We start from the raw sequence: 20,178 nt of genomic DNA, 5'->3' as shown, positions 1-20,178 counted from the left end.
GTGCTGTAGTCTATGAGTTGTGAGTTGCGTTTGTAAATCCATTCTCGCCGGCCGGTGGGGCCCGGAAGGGGGTCCGCGTCGGCGGTCCCTCGCTCCCCCACGATGGCTTGAGCCCACCCCGACATCTTTTGCCACCTTTTGCACCAAAAGCTCAGGCACACCGAGCTCAAGTATCCGTCCGGTCCATAAGCGCCCTTTGCCATCCTTGCGCCTCGTCGGCAGCGAACCATGGGACAAACCACAGACTCCGAAACCCATGACGGGACTAATCATCTAGCGTGGACGCGCTAGTCAGTGCTAGTCAGGGCCACGCGACCCGTGGGAGCGGGTTGGGCTGGGAGGCGAGGACGCCAAGAAATGGAAGACGGCGAGGAGAAGGATGCGACACAACCCTGGACCCCTGACTTGCAGTCGTGGCTGGCTGTCCAGCGTTGGGGATCCCCCTGTAGACGTCATTGCAACGAGGGAGTTTGATGAAGCTGGGAATTGACCGTGCTCAGGATTTGGGCCATGCGATCGACGTTTTGACGCTGGGAACTGCCGTTGGACGACGCTGCGAACCCAGGAGGTGCGCGGAGGTACGTGTCGAGGTGAGATTGTGGGACGTAGCGCGAGGGATCGAGAAAACGTCCTAGGCTGTACTCCTGCTCCTCTGGGATAGGAGTTCCATTAACAGTTGTGGAGTTGGTGTTGCTTGCAGCCCTGGACCTGGAAACCAAACCCAGCCGTTAGCTGATCGTGATATAGGCACTAGCATCCGGGGGGACAAGTGTGTAGGGCTATGAACCATGCCCATCAATAAAATAGGGGTCCGTACTGTGTATCATCGAGGTAGTGAACCGCCGCGGTGGATGAGTTGTTCGTAGCCATTCTCGTATCGAGGTGACCTAGCACTGTCACTGGGCGCTTAGCGTGTGAGCCACAGTAGCACGGGCCGTTCGGCGGATTGCCGCGGATTGGAGCCGGCCCCGCCGTGCACGGATGGGCTTCAAGGTTAGGGCTGCGATCGGCATGCCTGTTTCCAGATCTTGGGATCACTCACTTGGAGACTGAAACCGATTAAGGTGAGGATAGCAATAATAGGAGTCGAGAAGATGAGATGGCACGAATGTGCTCGATATGCGTATAGGCTTTCTTGAAAGGCTTGGGGATCTTGGAAATACTCCAGTTCGAGACGATAACGGATAAAAGTCAGAGCGGCCAGAAGAGCAGTTACGGGAAGGACAATAGCAAGCAACGCTAGTAGATAAGATAAAGGCCCAAGAAGGATGAGAGATGATGAAGGAAGAGGTGATTCTGATATGAATATCTGGGCCTGACTTTGGGGGTGTTACGACTAGTTATAGACTGCTTATGTTGTTAGACGAGTCTATGATGTTTTTCTCAGCCCTTTCAATCAGTCGTCACCGTCAAAGCGCCTGCGTAGACACTGAGCGGCTACCAATTCACAGCCTGATCTCACAACACACCAGAATGATATTCTGTCTCCAGGATCATGGCACTATCAAAAGACCATGCGCACAGGACGAAATCGCCTTGGCGCAAACCTTGTGTTTATTTGTCTTTGGTCTATCTGCCTCTGGTGGTAGCACACAGACACATACTAGTAGGCTACTGGTAGCACACAGTAGACCCTAGTGCTTTAAAGAAAACCTCACCTCTGCACAAGAAAGAACTGACTCTGGCTGTATTCACTAGCAGCTTGAGGCGCGGCGCTACATATCGGCAACACAGAATAGAGAGCGAGCATCTTTACATAAATCGTATACGAACGTCTAGTTAGATATATTAGTGAAATAAATCTTATATAGTGCAGTTATAAACTTTACCTAACAAATTTTGCGCCTCCAGCCCCGACTCATAGCGAGGTTTGTCTCCAGGTCTCGTCTCCAATGGGCAATTTCTGGGTGCAGCGATCAGCGACGCTAGCCGCCCGGCTGGGTCCCATGCAGGCGCAGGGCCCATGCCACTGATACGCATTCACGAATGACCTCTGCAGGCAACTGTTAGGCATCCCAACCCTCTGGTACTGGGCTGCATTTTATCAGGGGTTCAACAAGGGTCAGGGCATGTCACCACAAACCTCACACCCCCCCTTCACCGTGATTCACTCCAGGTGTCGAAATATGAGGGATGGGCCCATGTAGGAACGCTGCATAGAGCGAATCCGGCTCAGTCGCGTGAGCGAATCGAAATGCCTGCCGACCTGGGACGCGGTCCCGTCTAAAACACAGCAGCAAAAACACAGTAGCACCAGCGGCACATAGACGTCTGCTCAACCACGAGGCTTCTGGATCCGTCGGGACGGCTGGGTGTTGCGAAGGCAGATGCAGCCTGCACTGCATATCTCATGGTCCCTTTTTCAGTCTCTCCAAGACGACATTACCGCCTGTATGGGGATGCATGTTGAGGACGCGAGCCTCAAGTTCGCCTGATAAGCTCGCCTCGGGACAGTGCACCACTACCAACCACCCACCACTGGCGCACGCAGTTAATTACCTAACTGACTCGTTTATCCGCTCCTGTCTGAGAGGCAGCAGACCGGCGGCCAGGGTCTGGCGGGCGGGCTACGCTTTTCCCGTCTATGATTTGACTGGCACTGTTATGGAGATGCCGATGATCCAGGGGTAAGGACTCAGGGTGGAAAGGTCCAATCAGGCAGGAATAAATGGGGGGCTCTCTTTCCCCATGGAATGGACTCTTACCCCCTTCCCTCCTGACGGCAGATTCCGCTGGACCCTCTGTGGATGCTAGTATGAAGCCGTGGTCCCTGAGATCTGGGCCCTGCAGCCGCATCTTGGCATCAAGCTCCGTGGCACTAAATCCTGGCCATCCATCTACCCCCGTGCCTATTGCTACCCACCAGACGGGTTTCGCAGGGCAAAGTCCGACAATTGCTCAAGAACTGGCAACCCCGTCCAACAAACTCTGTGCCAAGAGGGTCACCTCCGCTGAACTCGAGTATTCGAGCCACCAAAGCGGGTCAGGTGGGTGTGCCGCGAGACGCGATTCGAGACGAAGTGCGAAGGCGACCACTTGGACGTGACTCTACCTTCTCCATGCGCCCGCGTACACACGCCGGAGATAGCACATTCAAGGGATCAACTAGGACACACTCAGTACGCCCTACCGACCGGGTGGACCGTCCGTGCGAGATTAGTGACCCAGCCAGCGGTCGGCAAGTGCCGCCGCTGATCACTTGCCGACCGCTAAATGTCGAGTGTCTAGCTAAAGTACCTTACTCTAGCAACTTCTGATCGACTTTTTTCTCAAATTGCCAGTTCTCTACGTGCAGCTCCCGAGAATCCTCAACGTGTCTTGCGCCCTATGCCAAAGAGCTGCTGATGGCATTCTCTTTTCTCCCATGCATCTCCTTCCGAGGCCGATTCCTATCCTCCTTCATCCGAATGGGTAGGTCGACTTGGTCGGCTATAAAGGCTGTTCCTATGCTTGTAGAATACTTGGGGGGACAACGACCAGGAAGACAGATTGAGGAGAAACTTTGAGCGTGCAGGTGAAGTAACCAGCCCCTCCATCGGTCTCAGGGTGGAAGGACACAAGGCCTCCTTTGATGAGAAGGTACTGCTGCACATTTTTTGCGCCCTATCGATGAATGGCAAATTCCGTTTCTGCCCCCCTGCTCCATCGATCCATGTCGCGCGGTACGTAACAGACGTCGATTTGCGAAGTGCGCCGTTGGCGATCAAGACCTTCGCCCTGTAGAAGAATTTGGGCGCTAAGATGCCGGAACAACTTAGTGTGCCTTCTGTGAGTGGTTCTACCCCTCAACTAATAGAGGCACTGCAACACCATAACCTTAATCCCTCGTCCGCCTTGGCCCGTCCCGTCGCTAGCTTGCCGATGATCCGAGCCGCGCCGCCTTAAACGGGTCAACATGGGCGCACGGGAGAAACTGGACCGAAGAGTATATTGGCTTCTAAATTGTGGGTCAGTAAATAATATCAATACCCCTCTCCACACAGCTTAGGGCTCCTGCGACGTCATGATTCAGTTGGTAATGACCGGGCCGGGTTCTGGTTATGTCATAGAGCAATGCCTCACTACCAGGGATTATGTCCCGTTGAGGCCGCCATGAAGGAGGGTAGCCTTTCCATTTGACGCACCATTCCGGTCTTGCCTTCCAATATCGGTTCTTGGTTATCCGTGAGTTCTGGAACTTTTCCACCATCTATTCTCGGCTTCCTGTGTTGTCCTGTTCTATTCTAACCTGTGGCTGGACATATCGGTTCGCCTTGGCCGGGGAGTCGGTGCGCGGCTGCTTAGCAGCGTACGGCCACGAAATCCTTTCATTGCGCCAGCACCGCTGGAATCTCACCATTTGGTCTCCCGCCGTCCAAGATACTGGATGACGCCATTGCTAATGATGACGTCGCCGAGAATGAGTCGCCGAGAATGATCGATTGTATGCGGAATGTCCGGTTAGACATGTTAGTGAAACAACTCTTATGCGGTCCAGTTGTAAACTTTGCTTAACAAATTTCGAACAAGGGCGAGGTTTGGTCCAGGCCTCGCCTCCGATGGGCAATTTCTGGATGCAGCGATCAGCGGCGCCGGCAGCCTGGTTGAACCCAGGGCCATGCAAGGGCAGGGCCATGCTACTGGTGCCCATTCACTGAATGATCTCTGCAGGGTACTGTTAGGCATCCCAACCCACTGGTACTGGGTTGTAAATTTATTAAGGGGCTCAACAAGGGTCAGGACAGGTCACCATACACCTCACCTTCCCCTTCACCGGGATTCAGTCCAGGTATCGAGGGACGCTGCATAGAGCGAATCACAGCTCAGTCGCGTGCGGGAATCGAAATGCTGTTATCCTAGAACCCGTCGCAAACACGGCAGCACCAGCGGCACGGAGTCGACATAGACGTCTGCTCAACCACGAGGCTTCTGGATCCATCGAGACGGCTAGGTGTTTCGAAGGTGGACCCAATCTGCCCTGCATGTTTTATATTCGCTTCTTCGTTCTCTCAAGGACGACCGTCTGGACGGGGATGCATGTTGACGTGAGTCTCAAGTCCACCCGAATAATTAGCCTAGGGGCAGTTCATCACCACCGCCCACTCACCAACCAACCGCCGCTGGCACACACCGCGAATGTCCTAACTGGCTCGCTTGTATGCTCCTATCTGGGAGAGGCTAGGGAGCCACTGATGCTCTAAATCTTTTTTTTTTTTTTTTTTGGTTGGCGTGTGCCCTCTGGTTATTAAACGTACGCCCCCACGGCGGATTTTTGGGCCAGAGCAATGATGAGAGCCACAAACGCGGACGGCGCGGTGCGCTGCCCTGCGGCTGCTGCCTCTGTGCCGATCCCCGCTGCAGCGGGGAGCCCGTCGTGTGTCTCTGTGGACGGACACACATGTTGGGTGGAGAGGGGCAGGAACGCTAGGCTTGGGTTTGGTCTTCGGGGCCCCCAGGTACACATATGCGGCGCCAGGAACCCCCAGGACCACTGGACCGAGCGCGAACTCACTCGGCTTTACCCGAGAAGGCGGGAGGCAGTCCTCCACCCAAATTCCTGGATTCCCATGTTTCACCAGCTTTACACGTCCCAGCACCGACGGCGTAAGCCTGGGACATGATTTAAATTACGGAGCTGTCACGGTCCTTGGACTCCTCTTTGGCGCAGCCCGGCCTTAGGAGGCACCTTGTCACCTGGGTATTTATTTTCTAGCTTGCTCTCTTGGCCCAAATCCCTGTTCCCGTGCCAGCATTCCCAGATATGCTTGGCCAAGCCTTCACCTGAGAGGATAGGCCACGCTTTCCCTGAAAGGTGAAAAGCCATAGGTTGGACTGCAGGTCTATGCCCCTCTCTATTAACCATTGCTGCATATGCCTCCCCCTCGTGCTCACAGAGTCTTGATTGAGACGCCTGTTTTTACCCTCGCCGTTGGGGTAGATATTCTGTTTAAAATGACCCATTACATGAGGGTATAACGATTCGTTACGGGGATCGCACTCACCGCTGGAGCTTATGGCATAATAGGTCCTGCTAATTTCTTCCTGGAATTGTAGCATGCTCGACCGAAGGGATGTCAGGCCGGCTAGTGACAAGGCGAACGACGGCGGGCCGCAAGGCGGACGCAGCTATGGTAGAAGAGCGAGTCATGTATTGACTTGCTTGGTACCACGAACTCTTTGTTTCACCTGCACGCTCAAAGTTTCCCATTCCGGGTCGTTGTTCCCCCAGGTATTCTACGGGCATAGGAACGGCCTGCACAGACGACCAAGAGGACCTACTCATCGATGAACGGCAAATTCCGTTCTGTTCCCCTGCTTCAGCCATCCCTGTCGCGTGGCACGTACCTAATTTCGCGCTCCCACTTCCACGTCAGGGAATGGCAGTCGTGCACCAGAAACCCGACAGACGCAGATATCATGTCTATCGAATGCAACTCAGGCAAACCCTAAGACGTACTATGTGGCTGCGACCCGCCGTAGAAGATATATATATAGCTATATCCGCCATCAGCGGCTGAGGATGTGCCGCCACCACCGCATATCCAAAGTCTCCGTCCCCAGTGTCTTGCCAGGGTGCGAATGACGGTATACGCATTTCACCGGCACTAATACCTGCAGTTACTACCGCAGCCTTCATAACGGTTACCCTTGATGCTCTACTGACACCAGGCCAGCGCAAGTACGATCTCTTAATGCGATGGCTCTTGAAGCTCTCGGCGTCGTTGCGAGCCTCCTTGCAGTCGTCCAGTCGTCGGCCAAGGTCGCTTCGCTGTGCTTCTACTACTGCAGAGACGTCAGGAACGCAAAAGATGACATCGACCGACTTCAACAAGAAGCCACTAACCTGAAGAAGGCTTCGGAGAGTGTTCAGCTGCTACTCAAGGGCCCAAATGGCGCGAAGCTCGAGGCTTCTCAGGAGCTGATGGTTGCGGCCGAGGACAGCCTATCGCAGCTTAGAGAGCTGGAACGAGTGCTTAGCCCTGGAACAGCGCGCAAGGCAATGAGCCGACTAGGACTTCGGGCCTTGAAATGGCCATTTCAGAACAAGGACGCCGAAAAGATCGCCCAAGGTCTCGGGCGATGCACGCACGCTATCTCCTTGGGCCTACAAGTTGACATTACGTACGTCGCCAATCCATCTCCACTTCAACTAATGGGAACCGACAAGGCATGATCTAGGGCCGTTCTACTCGAGATCGGCCAGAACCTACTCCACATCGATGTAAAGCTCCTCGACATCGACCAAAAAGCAGTACTCGATAGACTTCCCGTTGTCGTAGAAGCCAGCTTCGACTCCCGCGCCGAAGAGCACAACCCAATCTGCCTCCGCGACACCAGAGTCGACCTTCTTCGCCAAATATCTGAATGGGCCGATGATCCTCGCGCCGAGGCCATCTTCTGGCTCAACGGTATGGCTGGAACCGGAAAGTCCACCATCTCCCGTACCGTAGCCCGGTCTTTCGCCACAACCGGTCGCCTCGGCGCCAGCTTCTTCTTCAGGAGAGGTGAGGCCGACCGAGGCAGCTTGTCCAAATTTGTCACCACCATCGCAGCCCAGTTAGTCTCCAGAGTGCCCGCCTTCGCACCGCACGCTAGAAATGCCATCGATGCCGATACCACCATCTTCGGAAAGGCTGCGCAAGAGCAGTTCAAGAAACTCATCCTAGAACCTCTGTCAAGGATACCTCAAGACGCTCGGAAGACTGCCACGCTTGTCGTCGTTGTCGATGCCCTTGACGAGTGCGAACGGGACGACGATGTCAAACTCATCATCAACCTGTTTTCTCGCGTCAAGACGTTGCAGGCTCCGCGACTAAGAATCCTTGTCACCAGCAGACCCGATCTGCCGATTCGCCTGGGTTTCAGCGCCATTACGGGCAAGTACCAGGACTTCGTTCTCCATGAGATGCCCGAGAACAAGGTTGGGCATGACATATCTGCATTTCTTCGGCATGAGCTTGCAGTAATCAGAAGCAATTATAATAGTTCCGTTCCCAAAGACCGACAACTACCCACAAGCTGGCCCGGCCAATCGAATATCCAGATTCTAGTACAGATGGCGGTTCCTCTCTTCATCTTCGCCGCCACTGTATGCCGCTTCCTCGCCGATCGCAGATGCGGTAACCCTGATAAGCAACTCCAAGAGGTTCTGAAATACCGAACGAGAAGCCAGGAATCGCAACTTGATGCAACATATCTGCCTGTCTTAAACCAGCTGGTCGTCGGTTTGCCTATCAGGCAGAGAGAGAAGGCTCTAGAAGAATTTCGAGTCATTGTTGGCTCGATCGTCATTCTTGCCAGCCCCCTCTCTCCCTGTGCCCTAGCGCAGATGCTCAGTGTATCTAAAGATACTATCGATGATAGGCTAGACTTGCTTCATTCAGTCCTGAGTATTCCGCTGTCGTCCAGCTCCCCCGTCAGGCTACTACATCTCTCCTTCCGCGACTTCCTGGTGGATGCTGAGAAACGAGGAAAGAACCCGTTCTGGGTAGACGAGAAATATTCCCACGGGAAGATGGCTGCAAACTGTTTGCGTGTCATGAACGAGCATCTTCGAACAGATATTTGTGATGTGAACGCCCCAGGAACGAGCCGCTCAACTATCAATCCCCAGAAAGTAGACGCATGCCTACCACCAGAAGTTCAGTATGCTTGTCTACACTGGGTATACCACATACGACACGCAAGGGATCATGTTAGCGATGGCGGACCCGTCTGCAACTTTTTAACTCGCCATTTTCTCCATTGGATGGAAGCGTTAAGTCTCATGGGAAGGGTATCGGAAAGTCTTGGTATCATCAAAACTTTACACTCACTCCTCAGCGTAAGCATTGGATTATCCACCCCCGACATTCACTGCTAACGTGACTCAGCCCGAAGCGAGTGTGAAGTTATCTAGCTTTCTTAGCGACGCTATACGCTTCGTTCTCGCCAACGTTTCAATAGTTGACAAAACACCTCTCCAGATATATTCCTCGGCACTTGCCTTTGCGCCAGAGAAGAGTATTATCCGATATACGTTCGAGAGCGATATTCCTAGCTGGATATCTCTTGCTCCGGAGGCCGAAACAGACTGGAACTCATGTTTACAGACCCTTGAGGGCCATAGCGGCCCCGTCAGGTCGGTGGCATTTTCGCAGGACTCGGCGCTTGTGGCATCAGCCTCGGACGATCGGACGTTGCGGATCTGGCGCGTCGACGCCGGTGACTGCGTCCAGGAACTCAAGGGCCATAGCGGCCCCATCAGGTCGGTAGCCTTCTCCCACGACTCGGCGCTCGTGGCGTCAGCATCGGACGATCGCACGGTACGGATCTGGCGCGTCGACGCTGGTGACTGCGTCCAGGAACTCAAGGGCCATAGCCGCTCGGTCAGGTCGGTAGCCTTCTCCCACGACTCGGCGCTCGTAGCGTCGGCGTCGGACGATCGGACGGTGCGGATCTGGCATGCCGACACGGGTGAATGCATCAAGGGCCAGAGCGACTGGGTCAGGACGGTAGCCTTCTCTCACGACTCGGCGCTCATGGCGTTAGCACCAGACGATCGGACAGTACGGATCTGGCGCGTCGACTCGGGCGACTGCGTCCAGGAACTCAAGGGTCATAGCGACTGGGTTAAGTCGGTAGCCTTCTCACACGACTCGGCGCTTGTGGCATCGGCATCGGACGATTCGACGGTACGGATCTGGTGCGTCGACTCGGGCGACTGCATCCAGGAACTCAAGGGCCATAGGCGCTGGGTTAGGTCGATAGCTTTCTCCCACGACTCAACGCTCGTGGCATTGGTCTCAGACGATCGCACAGTACGGATCTGGCACACCGATACGGGCGACCGTATCCAGGAACTCAAGGGCCATAGGCGCTTGGTCAGGTCGATAGCCTTCTCACACGACTCGACGCTCGTAGCATCAGCATCGGACGATCGGACGGTGCGGATCTGGCGAGTCGACACCGGTGACTGCGTTCAGGAACTCAAGGGCCATAGCCGCTCGGTCAGGTCAATAGCCTTCTCACACGACTCAGCGCTCGTGGCATCGGCGTCGGACGATCAGACGGTACGGATCTGGCGCGTCGACGCTGGTGACTGCGTCCAGGAACTCAAGGGCCATAGCCGCTCGGTCAGGTCGATAACCTCCTCATACGACTCGGCGCTTGTGGCATCGGCCTCAGACGATCGGACGGTGCGGATCTGGCGCGCCGACTCGGGTGGCTGCGTCCAGGAACTCAAGGGCCATAGCGGCCCCGTCAGGTCGGTAGCCTTCTCCTATGACTCAGCGCTCGTAGCGTCGGCCTCGTGGGACAAGACGGTACGGATCTGGCACGCCGATACGGGTGACTGCTTCCAGGAATTCAAGGGCCATAGCGGCCCCGTTAGGTCGGTAGCCTTCTCCCACGACTCGGCGCTCGTGGCATCGGCCTCGCGGGACAAGACGGTACGGATCTGGCACGCCGATACGGGCGACTTCGTCCAGGAACTCAAGGGTCATAGCGACTGGGTTAAGTCGGTAGCCTTCTCACACGACTCAGCGCTTGTGGCATCGGCGTCGGATGATTCGACGGTACGGATCTGGTGCGTCGACTCGGGCGACTGCATCCAGGAACTCAAGGGCCATAGGCGCTGGGTTAAGTCGGTAGCCTTCTCACACGACTCGGCGCTCGTGGTATCGGCGTCGGGCGACCGGACGGTGCGGATCTGGCGCGCCGACTCGGGTGGCTGCGTCCAGGAACTCAAGGGCCATAGCGGCCCCGTCAGGTCGGTAGCCTTCTCCCACGACTCGGCGCTCGTAGCGTCAGCATCGGACGATCGCACGGTACGGATATGGCGCACTGACGCCGGTGACTGCGTCCAGACAGTTCACATTGGGTTTGTATCTCACCTATCGTTTGAGCCAGGTAACACACGCCTCCTTACCGATCTTGGCCACATTACCGTGCCTAAGCCACTAGTCGCAGAGGCATCTGTGGCATCTACTACTCTAGTTATGCCTAGCCACATTCGCGACCGCCGTTTCGGCTTCGGCATTACCGGAGACGGGTGCTGGATTTCCTGGCATGGAAATAACTTGCTCTGGTTGCCGGTGGATTTCCGACCAACCTGCTCGACAGTGTTAGGATCCACCATCGTCATCGGCTGTAGATCGGGAAGGGTTATTATCGTGAGGTTTTCAATCCAGGAGCTGCCAGATCTCCAGTCTAATTAAATTTTTGCTTGTATGCTGGGCGCCATTTATCGCCGACCCGAGTGAGGGGCCACCACGCCACACGACGCTGTAGCACTCTAAGCGATAGAAAGCGGTCTCCGCAGAACGGGACAGACAATATGCCAATTTCTATAGCCTGACCTTCTGCCCGTCTTGCCTCCACTCACTCATCAAGTCAACGGCGAAAATTCCATCCAGTCTTGTCACATTCAGGCCATAAGCAACACCCACCTACCGGCAAACAAAAATAAAATTTCCCCATACAAAATGCATTTTTTCAACCTCATGGGAAAAAATCTCTAAAAATAATAAAAATAAGTTATTTGCGGAATTCAGCTTAGAATTGGACAAATTTAATATTGTCTCGGTCTTTTAACCTCACGGCCTGTGCGGGTGCGCTCAGTAGCTTCTCTAGCCTTTGAGGAGATGCCATTCTTCAACAAGGACGTCCGCCGACTGGTGACGGTTTACGATACTAACAGTTTCGTTGAAAAAGTGTTTACCTTGGAAATGCTAACAAAACTTCAATAACGACGAGAAATAGGGACGAGTCTAGGGAAGAAAGATCAGACGGCATATTATAAACTCAATCAAGCTTTCGTCAGCTGGTTTCACTTTGGCTGTAGTCAGGCCTGGTCCTTGGCACCCGAAGCTTGCATTCAAGTTGGAGCGAATGCCAAGCTTGGCCTCGTGGATGCACGTTCTTCTCTTATGATGCCGATGTGGGCTGGACCATGTCGAGCAAAGTCTGGGTGTATTGGGCCTTTGCCATTTCCGTGACTCTTGCTACGTCGGGGTTATAATACTGCTGGCAGCAGGTCGTAGCACGGTGGGACGCGATAAGGTCCTGCAAGGATAAGGCTATCTGACCCCCTTCGCCGATCTTGGCCTTGCAGCAGGCAAACAAGCGACAAGGCGACCAGACGATCGCCATTGGGCTCATATATTTAGACTGCTACATCTCAGGTGTGCAAGAGATAGACTTCCTTATAGAAAGAGATTGTTAAAATTTCACGTCTGCGGCAGAATTGCAGGTAACAAGCTAAAGGTTCGTCACTGGTATAACAAAACCACTAAGTCAACTACCCTATTAACAGACCAACCCCCTCGGGTAGGGTTGGGGCTGGAACTCTCGTTCGTGGATATGGATAGATCTGGCCCAAGGAAGCACTTATAGGCCTAGTTGCAATACGTAACTAGTTCAGTTAATAGTAATGCCGCAGAATAAATAATGAACCTGCTCGAACTATATCTTATCACCGCTCAAGACGTTTTCCCGCAGATCCTGAATTTCCCACGTGGTAAGATAATTGCTTAAATTTAGAGTCGCCTTGAAAAGCCCTTCGTATGGCTTGCAGTCAGCGCCCTTCCTCTTGCAGCTCTTTTTTGCAGTCGGCTTTACTTGCGCATCAGTATTTGAAGTTATAGGGCCTGGGGTTGGTACCTCAGACAGTCGTGAGATCCCTCCCTCAACTTTTTTAACAAGGCTGTTATTATAGGCCTCGCTATATCTGGCGTCAATCGCCGACTGTGTCTCTTTCTTCTCCCCATTTTTTAGGCTGAGCGGGTATGCTGCTTTATAGTCGCTCTGCTTTTTCTTAATAATCGTCGCCTTAGTTTGGTGTAGCTTGCCGGTGTCTAGTTGGCCGTACACCCTCATGAGCACGTCATAATTAAGGCATTCTTTATACATCTGTTGGATGATGACCCTGTATGACGAAACCTCGGATAGGCCGATATCCTGACCTTAGTCAGAAGGGGGGGGTATAATAACCCCTCTTCCGGCCGATCCGGATGACCGGCAGAAGTAATCAACATCATCATCACTGTATTGATCCCTATCTATCAAATTGAATTGACCGTAACGGATCCATCACCTTCCTATTTTTTCTCTGGGCTGGGGGGGGTTACCTATTTTTTTAGCGCAGGTATGCGCTGTAATTTAGCCTTTTATAGTGGGTTGGCCAATCCACTCTTAAGACTTCTAGGCTAGGGACCAATTAGCTTTGTAGCCTTAAGTCCGGTTAGCGAGTCGGATCCTCGGGTTCAATCCCTTGTATAGGCTGACTTTTCCACTAGTGGACGAAGCTAGTGGTCACAACACAATTACAGGGATTGTGCCCTGGGCTGGATTCGAACCAACAACCTCTTCAAGAAGGGTCCCTAGCTCTTAACCACTGAGCCCCAGGATACCACAACACCATGAGTTCTCCGTCTTCATTCGATTGGTCGGCATCATCAGAATGCTCAAAAGCAGGAGATTCTGCAGTATCAAGATGGATCAACTCTGCCACTGGGAAGCCAGATTTCTCGCGGTATACAACTGATAACCTTGAGACTCGAACCCTCGCAGCAGTAGAGCTTCTCGAAGCTGGGTATTATCGCTATGTCACTACAGCTGCAAAAGAACTCCAAGTACCGAGGGGGAGACTCCGAGGTCGTCTCAAGGGAGCGAAGGCAGTCACTGAAAATGGCGGTAACCGCACTCTTCTCGACGACAAGCAAGAAGGTGCAATTCTCTGCTGGGCGCATCGCCGCATAACACAAGGACACCACATACAACTTCGGGCTCTTCAACATAACGCAGATGCTATTTTGAGAGCCTCGGGGCATACACATAAGACTTCAAGGTCTTGGGCAAAGAGATTCATGAGACGCTGGAAGGATACATTCCATGTCAAGAAGACAACAACTAAGGATCTGAAGCGGAAAGCAATGGCAGACCGCACCCACATTGAAGCTTTTTTCCGCGATTTCCAGGCGTTCATCAAAGATAACAACATCAAACGCGAGAATATCTGGAATTTCGATGAGACCGGCTTCATGGTTGGATATCTTCAGAAGGGCACATTTGTGTGGACTTTCTTCGAAATTGAGCAGCCAATCCTAACTGACTCACATGATACTGTCTCTGTGACTGCAGTTGAAGCGATATCTGCAGCTGGAGCCTCTATTCCTTCATTTCTTATCATTCCTGGTATCACTATTCCCGTCAAATTCGTTATGAATAGACTGCACAAAGATACCACGATAACCACCAACACCAAGGGCTACATCAATGATATCCTTGCCCTTGAGTGGGCGCAACACTTCAAGAGGCTGACCCGGCCCTCTAATCCTGAAGAGAAACGCGTTCTTCTCATAGATGGCTGTGAAAGCCACTTTACACATAAAATCTTCTATTTCTATAGTCAACACAACATCAAGCTCTTCCCTATACCTCCACATCTTACGCATTATCTTCAGCCTCTAGATGTAGGCGTTTTTAACGCCTACAAGCAGTAGCACCAGCATATTCTATATCGGGAAATTGCTGACGGTGCTGGTGACTTTAATAAGACTGACTTCCTATTCCACCTTCAAGAGATCCGTGAGCATACCTTCAAGAAGACCACGATACTATCTGCCTGGGAGAAATACGGGCTTTTCCCTCACAACCCTGCCAAAGTCCTTAATCAACTGGTTGATCCGCTATCCTCATTAGCTGCCGAGCAGTCCCGTAACTTGCTTCCGGGCTATGTCTCAGTAGGGCCGTCTTCACCGTTGCTATTGGAACATACCTCCGGTCACAGCCCCGGTCACAGCCCCGGTCACAACTCCGGTCCTAGGACTCCAAGGACCCCTAGGCGTGTGCCGCTACGGGCATATGACTGGGCCAACGCCCCTACACCGCCTCTCCGGATGCGGCGGATACAGAGATATCAGGATTATGTATGCCTACGGCTACACACATCTATTACTTCTGGCATGCCCTTGACTCCCTCAGTTATACGGGTCTTTGACCACGCAACTAATGCTAGCAACATCCTCAGTTACAATGGCATCGCAGCAACTGAGGAGATACTGTTGAATTGGAGGCATGGAACACCAGGGCTCCAGGGTGTCACGTGAGGAATAAGGGACCTATTCGGGCAGGGCTCGCCGAGCCCCCGGCCGGCTAGTCCGTACTAGGAAGCAAGGGAAAACTAGTCCCCCCTGACCGTAAGGGGCGGGACAGACACATAACAGCTACACACACAATACACATACGCGTTCGAGGTCATTAAGTGGTCATTGAAGCTATCCAACAGATACACCGTCTCAAAGAGTCCTCTGTCAGATGGTCAACTGTGCAAGCAAGGACGGAAATTATAGCAAAGTACGGGCCAATTCGTGTCGAAGATATCAGGCTACGTGTCGCCAAAGATGACCACAATAGACTGGCTGCACAGGCTGATGAAAAGAAGCGGATTTTCAGGAGAGACACCAAAGATGAGAGTCACTATTTACGTCGCTGGCTACGAGATGTCAGGGCTATAGTCAGAAGCAGCATCTTGGGCTTCAAGCAGAGTCACTACAAGAGAGGCCAGTGGGCTAAGATTGACCGGCAGATTCACCTCTCTTCAGACAAGTAGATGTCCCAAAAGTATACTCTTCACCGCCAGCTTCAACATAAGGGAAAGCCGCAAAACTCATAGCAAGGAACAGTAAATTAGCCACTCAACTATATCCCAGAAGTAGTTCAGGAAGCTGTTAACTTCTTCATTCTTAGTAAGCAGGCGCGGGCTGCCAGAAAGAGGCAAATATTGGCTAAGGCAAGCGAGATTGAAGTCATATACGAGAACACTATTATAGTCAGCACAGGCGAATTCCTAGTCCCAAAAGACGAGTCAGACAGCTAGAAAGTAAAGCAGTTAGTGATGGGGTCAATTACACACATAACATACATACATTTCCGGTTTGCTGTTGTAACTCCACCAGATACAAGTAACACAGGATTACCACTTTAACCGAGGTATATTGCTGTTACCCAATTTAACGTGGGGCAAGAGGTACCATTTTTGGTCGAGTCAACGACTTTTGGCTTGGTCAACGACCCCCCCGTGAGGGACGAACGGGGGGTGGAGCTGTGCTGGGACCGAGACCCCCCTAGTAGGGTAAAGATGGGTGATGAAACGAGGGAAAAGCAGAAGCGGACGAATTCTGATCAATTTGGTGGCGCGAAAGAAGCCACGTTGCTGTTTGCAAAGTTCCGGATTTTTTTTTTTCGGTGAGACAAGAAAATCATGATGATCTCATACTGAGGTGCTCCCTTGCTGTGGCTTGTCACATAGCCATTTGTCATTGGTGAGCCTTGAATGAGGAAGGGAGCGAGCTGAAACATATTCCTCAATAAAGGAAATTCCAAGTCAGAAGTATTCGCCTGATTATTCATTAATTGGCATGAATAGAAGCTCTCGGTGAGAGAAACCCAGAAACATTTTTTTTTCAACATACATTCTTTTGATCCTGCCAAAACATCGGCATGTATTTAGGATAATCTTAAGTTATATGCGGGGATGTTGGGCTTACAGTCGCCGGCCTACCCTATACCATATCGTTAAGAGGGTACCGCCAGTCTCACCTAATTTGCAGTGGAGGTGCCAGTACCTCCTAACTTCGCAAGTTGGATTTTGCAGCCAAGATAACTTATACTTTAACATCTCCTACACAACATATGTTCTTCATGGATATCGGTTAGATGCCTTATTCAGAGCCATAAATTGGATTGCCGTCGAAATTTTATCCAGCATCTGTGGATTATCGCTGAGATAATAGGCGGTTGCAAGGTACCTAATCTGCTATGGATTTCTCTGGGCGTCTCGTTGTACTCGCGAACGCGTCTTAACGACGACGCGCTACTGTGGCTAGTGAGGCACGTCAGGCTTGGTTGCGTAAGATCGCGTCAATGGCTTCTCAGCGAAAACTAGTCCCCGGCAGGTTTCAGCCAATCGCGGCGCTCGTTCTATCGAATCGATCGATATTCGATCGAACCATGGGCTTCGTTCGATTCGATGGCCAATCGAATGGGCTGATATTCGATTCGATGCGAATCGAACGGGCTGGTGGTAGGTTCGTATCGAATCGAATGAGCTTGTGGAAGATTCGTATCGAATCGAATATCTTGGCGTTCGATTCGACATTCGTAAGACTTGGCGTCGAATGAATCTATCGATTCGACTACCCATTCGATAGATGTCCATCCCTGTCAGGGCTTACCACAAGCTTCCAGGCGCAGGTGCCACACGAACTGCAGCTCCCGAATATACGACACACACCCATTAACAAGTTTAATTGCTCTCATGCCCTACTCTCCTTGGTGTTTCCCTGCCTTTTTCCTGACAGTAAAGCCGACTTTGTTGAGCCTCGATTACGCTCAATTGATTACAAGGATTACATCGAGCATGCGATGCACTGGCATGACGGGCGTTTTGCACGCTACCCGACCTTCCACTTCGTCGCCTTCAACATGCTAATGCGGTCATAAGTACGTTCACGGTCCAGATTCTTCGTGAAGCAATATGATAGGAGGCATCAGCCGCTCACGTGAGAGCAACTTATTCAGGCGCTCGAATACAGCGAGGACCCCGAGGCGCAGGCGCTGATCAACTCGATCACAAGGCATACAGTGTCTATTCGCGGTATACGTCCATTCTAGAACAAAAAGAGGCAGGACCTCGAGGCTTACGCCTATAACCTTGGATATCCTGGTGTATTTATCACGTTTAGCCCGGCAGATCTACACTGGCAGAGTCTCTACTAGCACATGCCCTAGTATAACGACTGGCTTGCCGCCACCAAGCCAGAGAGGATGGCTCTATTGCGCCGTTTATTGCGGCAGAACCCTCATATTGCTAATTTCCACTTCTACCACTGATACTGCCTCTTTCAGGATATCGTGTATATCATGCTAAGCAAGAAGTTCAGCATTACGGATTACTGGGATCAGTATGAATAGCAAGGGCGTAGTAGTCTATATAACTATAACCTATACTGGATAGATAATTGCCCCAGAACCGATATAGAGGAAGAAGCCACTTATAATATATTTGCATATATATAGAGATTCTATATCACTGCTATTAACCCCAAGCCAAGTAGGACTCTACCTCAGAGTGAGGGTAATCCACTAAGTAAAGATCCCCTAAGTATAGAGATAATATTCCTGCAGCTCTTACGAATTGTTAACTATTACCAGCGCCACAAGTACAACACCACATACTGCTTGTATATAAGGAAGAGCACTGGTAACATCGTGAGGAATATAGAGGGCGCTGCAGCAGATATCGAGGTAGCTAATGCAGCAAATCCAGAGAGGGAGTGTCGCTTTAACTTCCCTTATACCTTGCGGGGCTGGCTGCAGTTATCAGAAAGAAAGGAAGGTTATACTATATCTCCAAGGCAGCCCGGAACGACAGCCTTATAAACCACTTTAATCCTGTAATTATCCTAAGCTGGCTAGCCAATATTGATATATCTTCTTACACCAGCTTATAAGCAGTTATTATATATACTGTAAAGTATTGCAGTAAATCTGAGAAAAAGACTAAGTCTTACTATAAACTTGCAGATTAAGTCTTACTATATACAGCACACCTTCAGCCCTTATTATCCTTCTCCTCTTACCTTATAAACAAGCTAATTGCTAAAAGGGATTACTTAGCACAGGAGATTTCCCATCTACTACTTAATATCCCTCTGCAGGAAGGCACTTGGATAGTTGTCTCCGTTAACTGCTATCTATTAGAATAATATATACATTCGTACCAGGTAGATGGAGATGTTAACGAGTCTATTGGCAGCTATAGAAAATATCTGAAGAGAAATGAGCAGTATAACTATATAACCTACCTGAGGTATCTGCAATTATATAATCTCAAGATATAGAGAAGACTTGCTACTAATACAAAGAAAAGAATCCTAGCTTACTTCCCTCAGTATAAGTCTATAGACACTTCTCCCCAGTTTAATAACTTCTGCTATATTAAATTAATAATAGATTAGTTATCTATATTACTCTCTACAAGAGTTACTTGCTATAAGCAGGCAGCAGTTTAATTCCTTTATAGCTGTATATAAGGGATACAGAGAGTACCATAATACCTATACAGACGATTATTATAGAGAGCCAGATGCAAATAAATTAAGGGCAGAGGATAATAAATTGAAGCCTAAGGTCTATAAGGAGCCCATTACAGAGTAGCGCGTCTATCATTATCAATCATTATAACAAGGACAATAAAATAAAATAATTGCTAATTAAGTAAGACTATAATAACAATAATTATTAAGGGGCAATAAATAAAATGATAATAATTAAAACACCTTAATAAATAGAATTTCCCTGTAGACCGTACTATATGTCCTATAACACTGCAAAATATCGTATTTGGTCCAGCTCTTCCGCCGCCAGATCCTTCAACAATCCGTTATAATCCTCCAGCAAGCCCGCTCTCAATCAGGATTTCACTGTTTGCGTAATTGCGATCGTTTCTGCCTGCAACCGGCAGCGTTTCGCTCACACTATATTCCCACAGGAAGAAAACACTCTCTCGCACTCGGCAGCTATTAGAGGCACAGAGAGTATGTCTATAGCTATCTGCGTTAAATACGGGTATTTAAACCTCTTGTTGAACCAGTATGAAAACGGATTTCAGTCCTTTTTAACAGGGTCGGCAAGGCGTAACTATCTATCGAGCTTATTATCTATTTTATCCTCGCACGGTGCTAGCTGTGCTATACCTGTAGACTTAAAGCTATCTAAATAGGAAGAGAAGGAGTTAACTTCTATTTTTTTTGCTTTCTTAATTGGTCTTGGGTTGTCAGGGTCTGCTTGTTCGGATTGAATAGGAAAGTACTTGTATTCCTGCTATAGGCCGCTGATAAGCTGTTGAGATTTCTCAATCCAATCTGGCCTCTGTCGATAGGTATAATAAAGGAAATCCCATCGGATTGCTGGGTGAAGAACTGTAGCAGTATAGTAAGCAGGAGACTGGTTAATAGTGCTGTAATATTTATTCAGCTTGACCTACGTGAGGTTGATGTTCGTCCTAAAATAAGCAGGTTCTGGTATTTAATCTGTATAGAGCTTTGCTTCCTCTAAATGGCCTATCAGCTACTTATATACAGGGCAAATATCTTATAGTAAACTATACGCAGCTTCTTTTTTATCAGTTTGGATCCGCTGTTTTCTATTATCTTC

The 20,178-nt window shown here is 50.8% G+C and overlaps 5 protein-coding genes and 1 pseudogene across 6 annotated transcripts; 3 read left to right on the top strand and 3 right to left on the bottom strand.

The window, feature by feature from the left end:
* Window positions 1-5,662: 5,662 nt before the first annotated feature.
* BGZ61DRAFT_468176 (uncharacterized protein) lies at window positions 5,663-6,133 on the bottom strand. The gene is made up of 2 exons (XM_046247853.1): window positions 5,982-6,133; window positions 5,663-5,922 (listed from the first exon to the last, which is right to left on the bottom strand). Exon 2 carries the CDS (start codon window positions 5,848-5,850, stop codon window positions 5,689-5,691), a length of 162 nt encoding a protein of 53 aa, XP_046094041.1. The 5' UTR covers window positions 5,851-5,922; window positions 5,982-6,133; the 3' UTR covers window positions 5,663-5,688.
* A 361-nt stretch (window positions 6,134-6,494) lies between these two features.
* Window positions 6,495-7,330, top strand: BGZ61DRAFT_405713 (vegetative incompatibility protein HET-E-1; the record flags this gene model as incomplete). Its single annotated transcript, XM_046243141.1, has 2 exons — window positions 6,495-7,105; window positions 7,208-7,330. Coding segments are annotated over exons 1-2 (552 nt in total), but the record flags the coding sequence as incomplete, so codon positions are not given.
* Window positions 7,331-10,664: 3,334 nt separating this feature from the next.
* On the top strand, window positions 10,665-11,177 carry BGZ61DRAFT_374204 (WD40-repeat-containing domain protein; the record flags this gene model as incomplete). Its single annotated transcript, XM_046242314.1, has 1 exon — window positions 10,665-11,177. A coding segment is annotated over one exon (513 nt), but the record flags the coding sequence as incomplete, so codon positions are not given.
* Window positions 11,178-12,423: 1,246 nt separating this feature from the next.
* On the bottom strand, window positions 12,424-12,920 carry BGZ61DRAFT_435394 (uncharacterized protein; the record flags this gene model as incomplete). The annotated part of the gene is made up of 2 exons (XM_046243989.1): window positions 12,622-12,920; window positions 12,424-12,573 (listed from the first exon to the last, which is right to left on the bottom strand). Exons 1-2 carry the CDS (start codon window positions 12,868-12,870, stop codon window positions 12,424-12,426), a joined length of 399 nt encoding a protein of 132 aa, XP_046094038.1. The 5' UTR covers window positions 12,871-12,920.
* Window positions 12,921-13,293: 373 nt separating this feature from the next.
* On the bottom strand, window positions 13,294-13,370 carry BGZ61DRAFT_t210 (annotated as a pseudogene). The gene has a single exon. The product of its transcript is annotated as a tRNA-OTHER (tRNA).
* Window positions 13,371-14,636: 1,266 nt separating this feature from the next.
* Window positions 14,637-15,571, top strand: BGZ61DRAFT_374219 (uncharacterized protein; the record flags this gene model as incomplete). The annotated part of the gene is made up of 2 exons (XM_046242316.1): window positions 14,637-14,988; window positions 15,225-15,571. Coding segments are annotated over 2 exons (699 nt in total), but the record flags the coding sequence as incomplete, so codon positions are not given.
* Between the last annotated feature and the right edge of the window lie 4,607 nt (window positions 15,572-20,178).

Source organism: Ilyonectria robusta (genome assembly GCF_021365365.1).
Source record: "Ilyonectria robusta strain PMI_751 chromosome Unknown BGZ61scaffold_69, whole genome shotgun sequence".
Classification (NCBI taxonomy): domain Eukaryota; kingdom Fungi; phylum Ascomycota; class Sordariomycetes; order Hypocreales; family Nectriaceae; genus Ilyonectria; species Ilyonectria robusta.
This window is presented reverse-complemented; position numbering and strand designations above follow the sequence as displayed.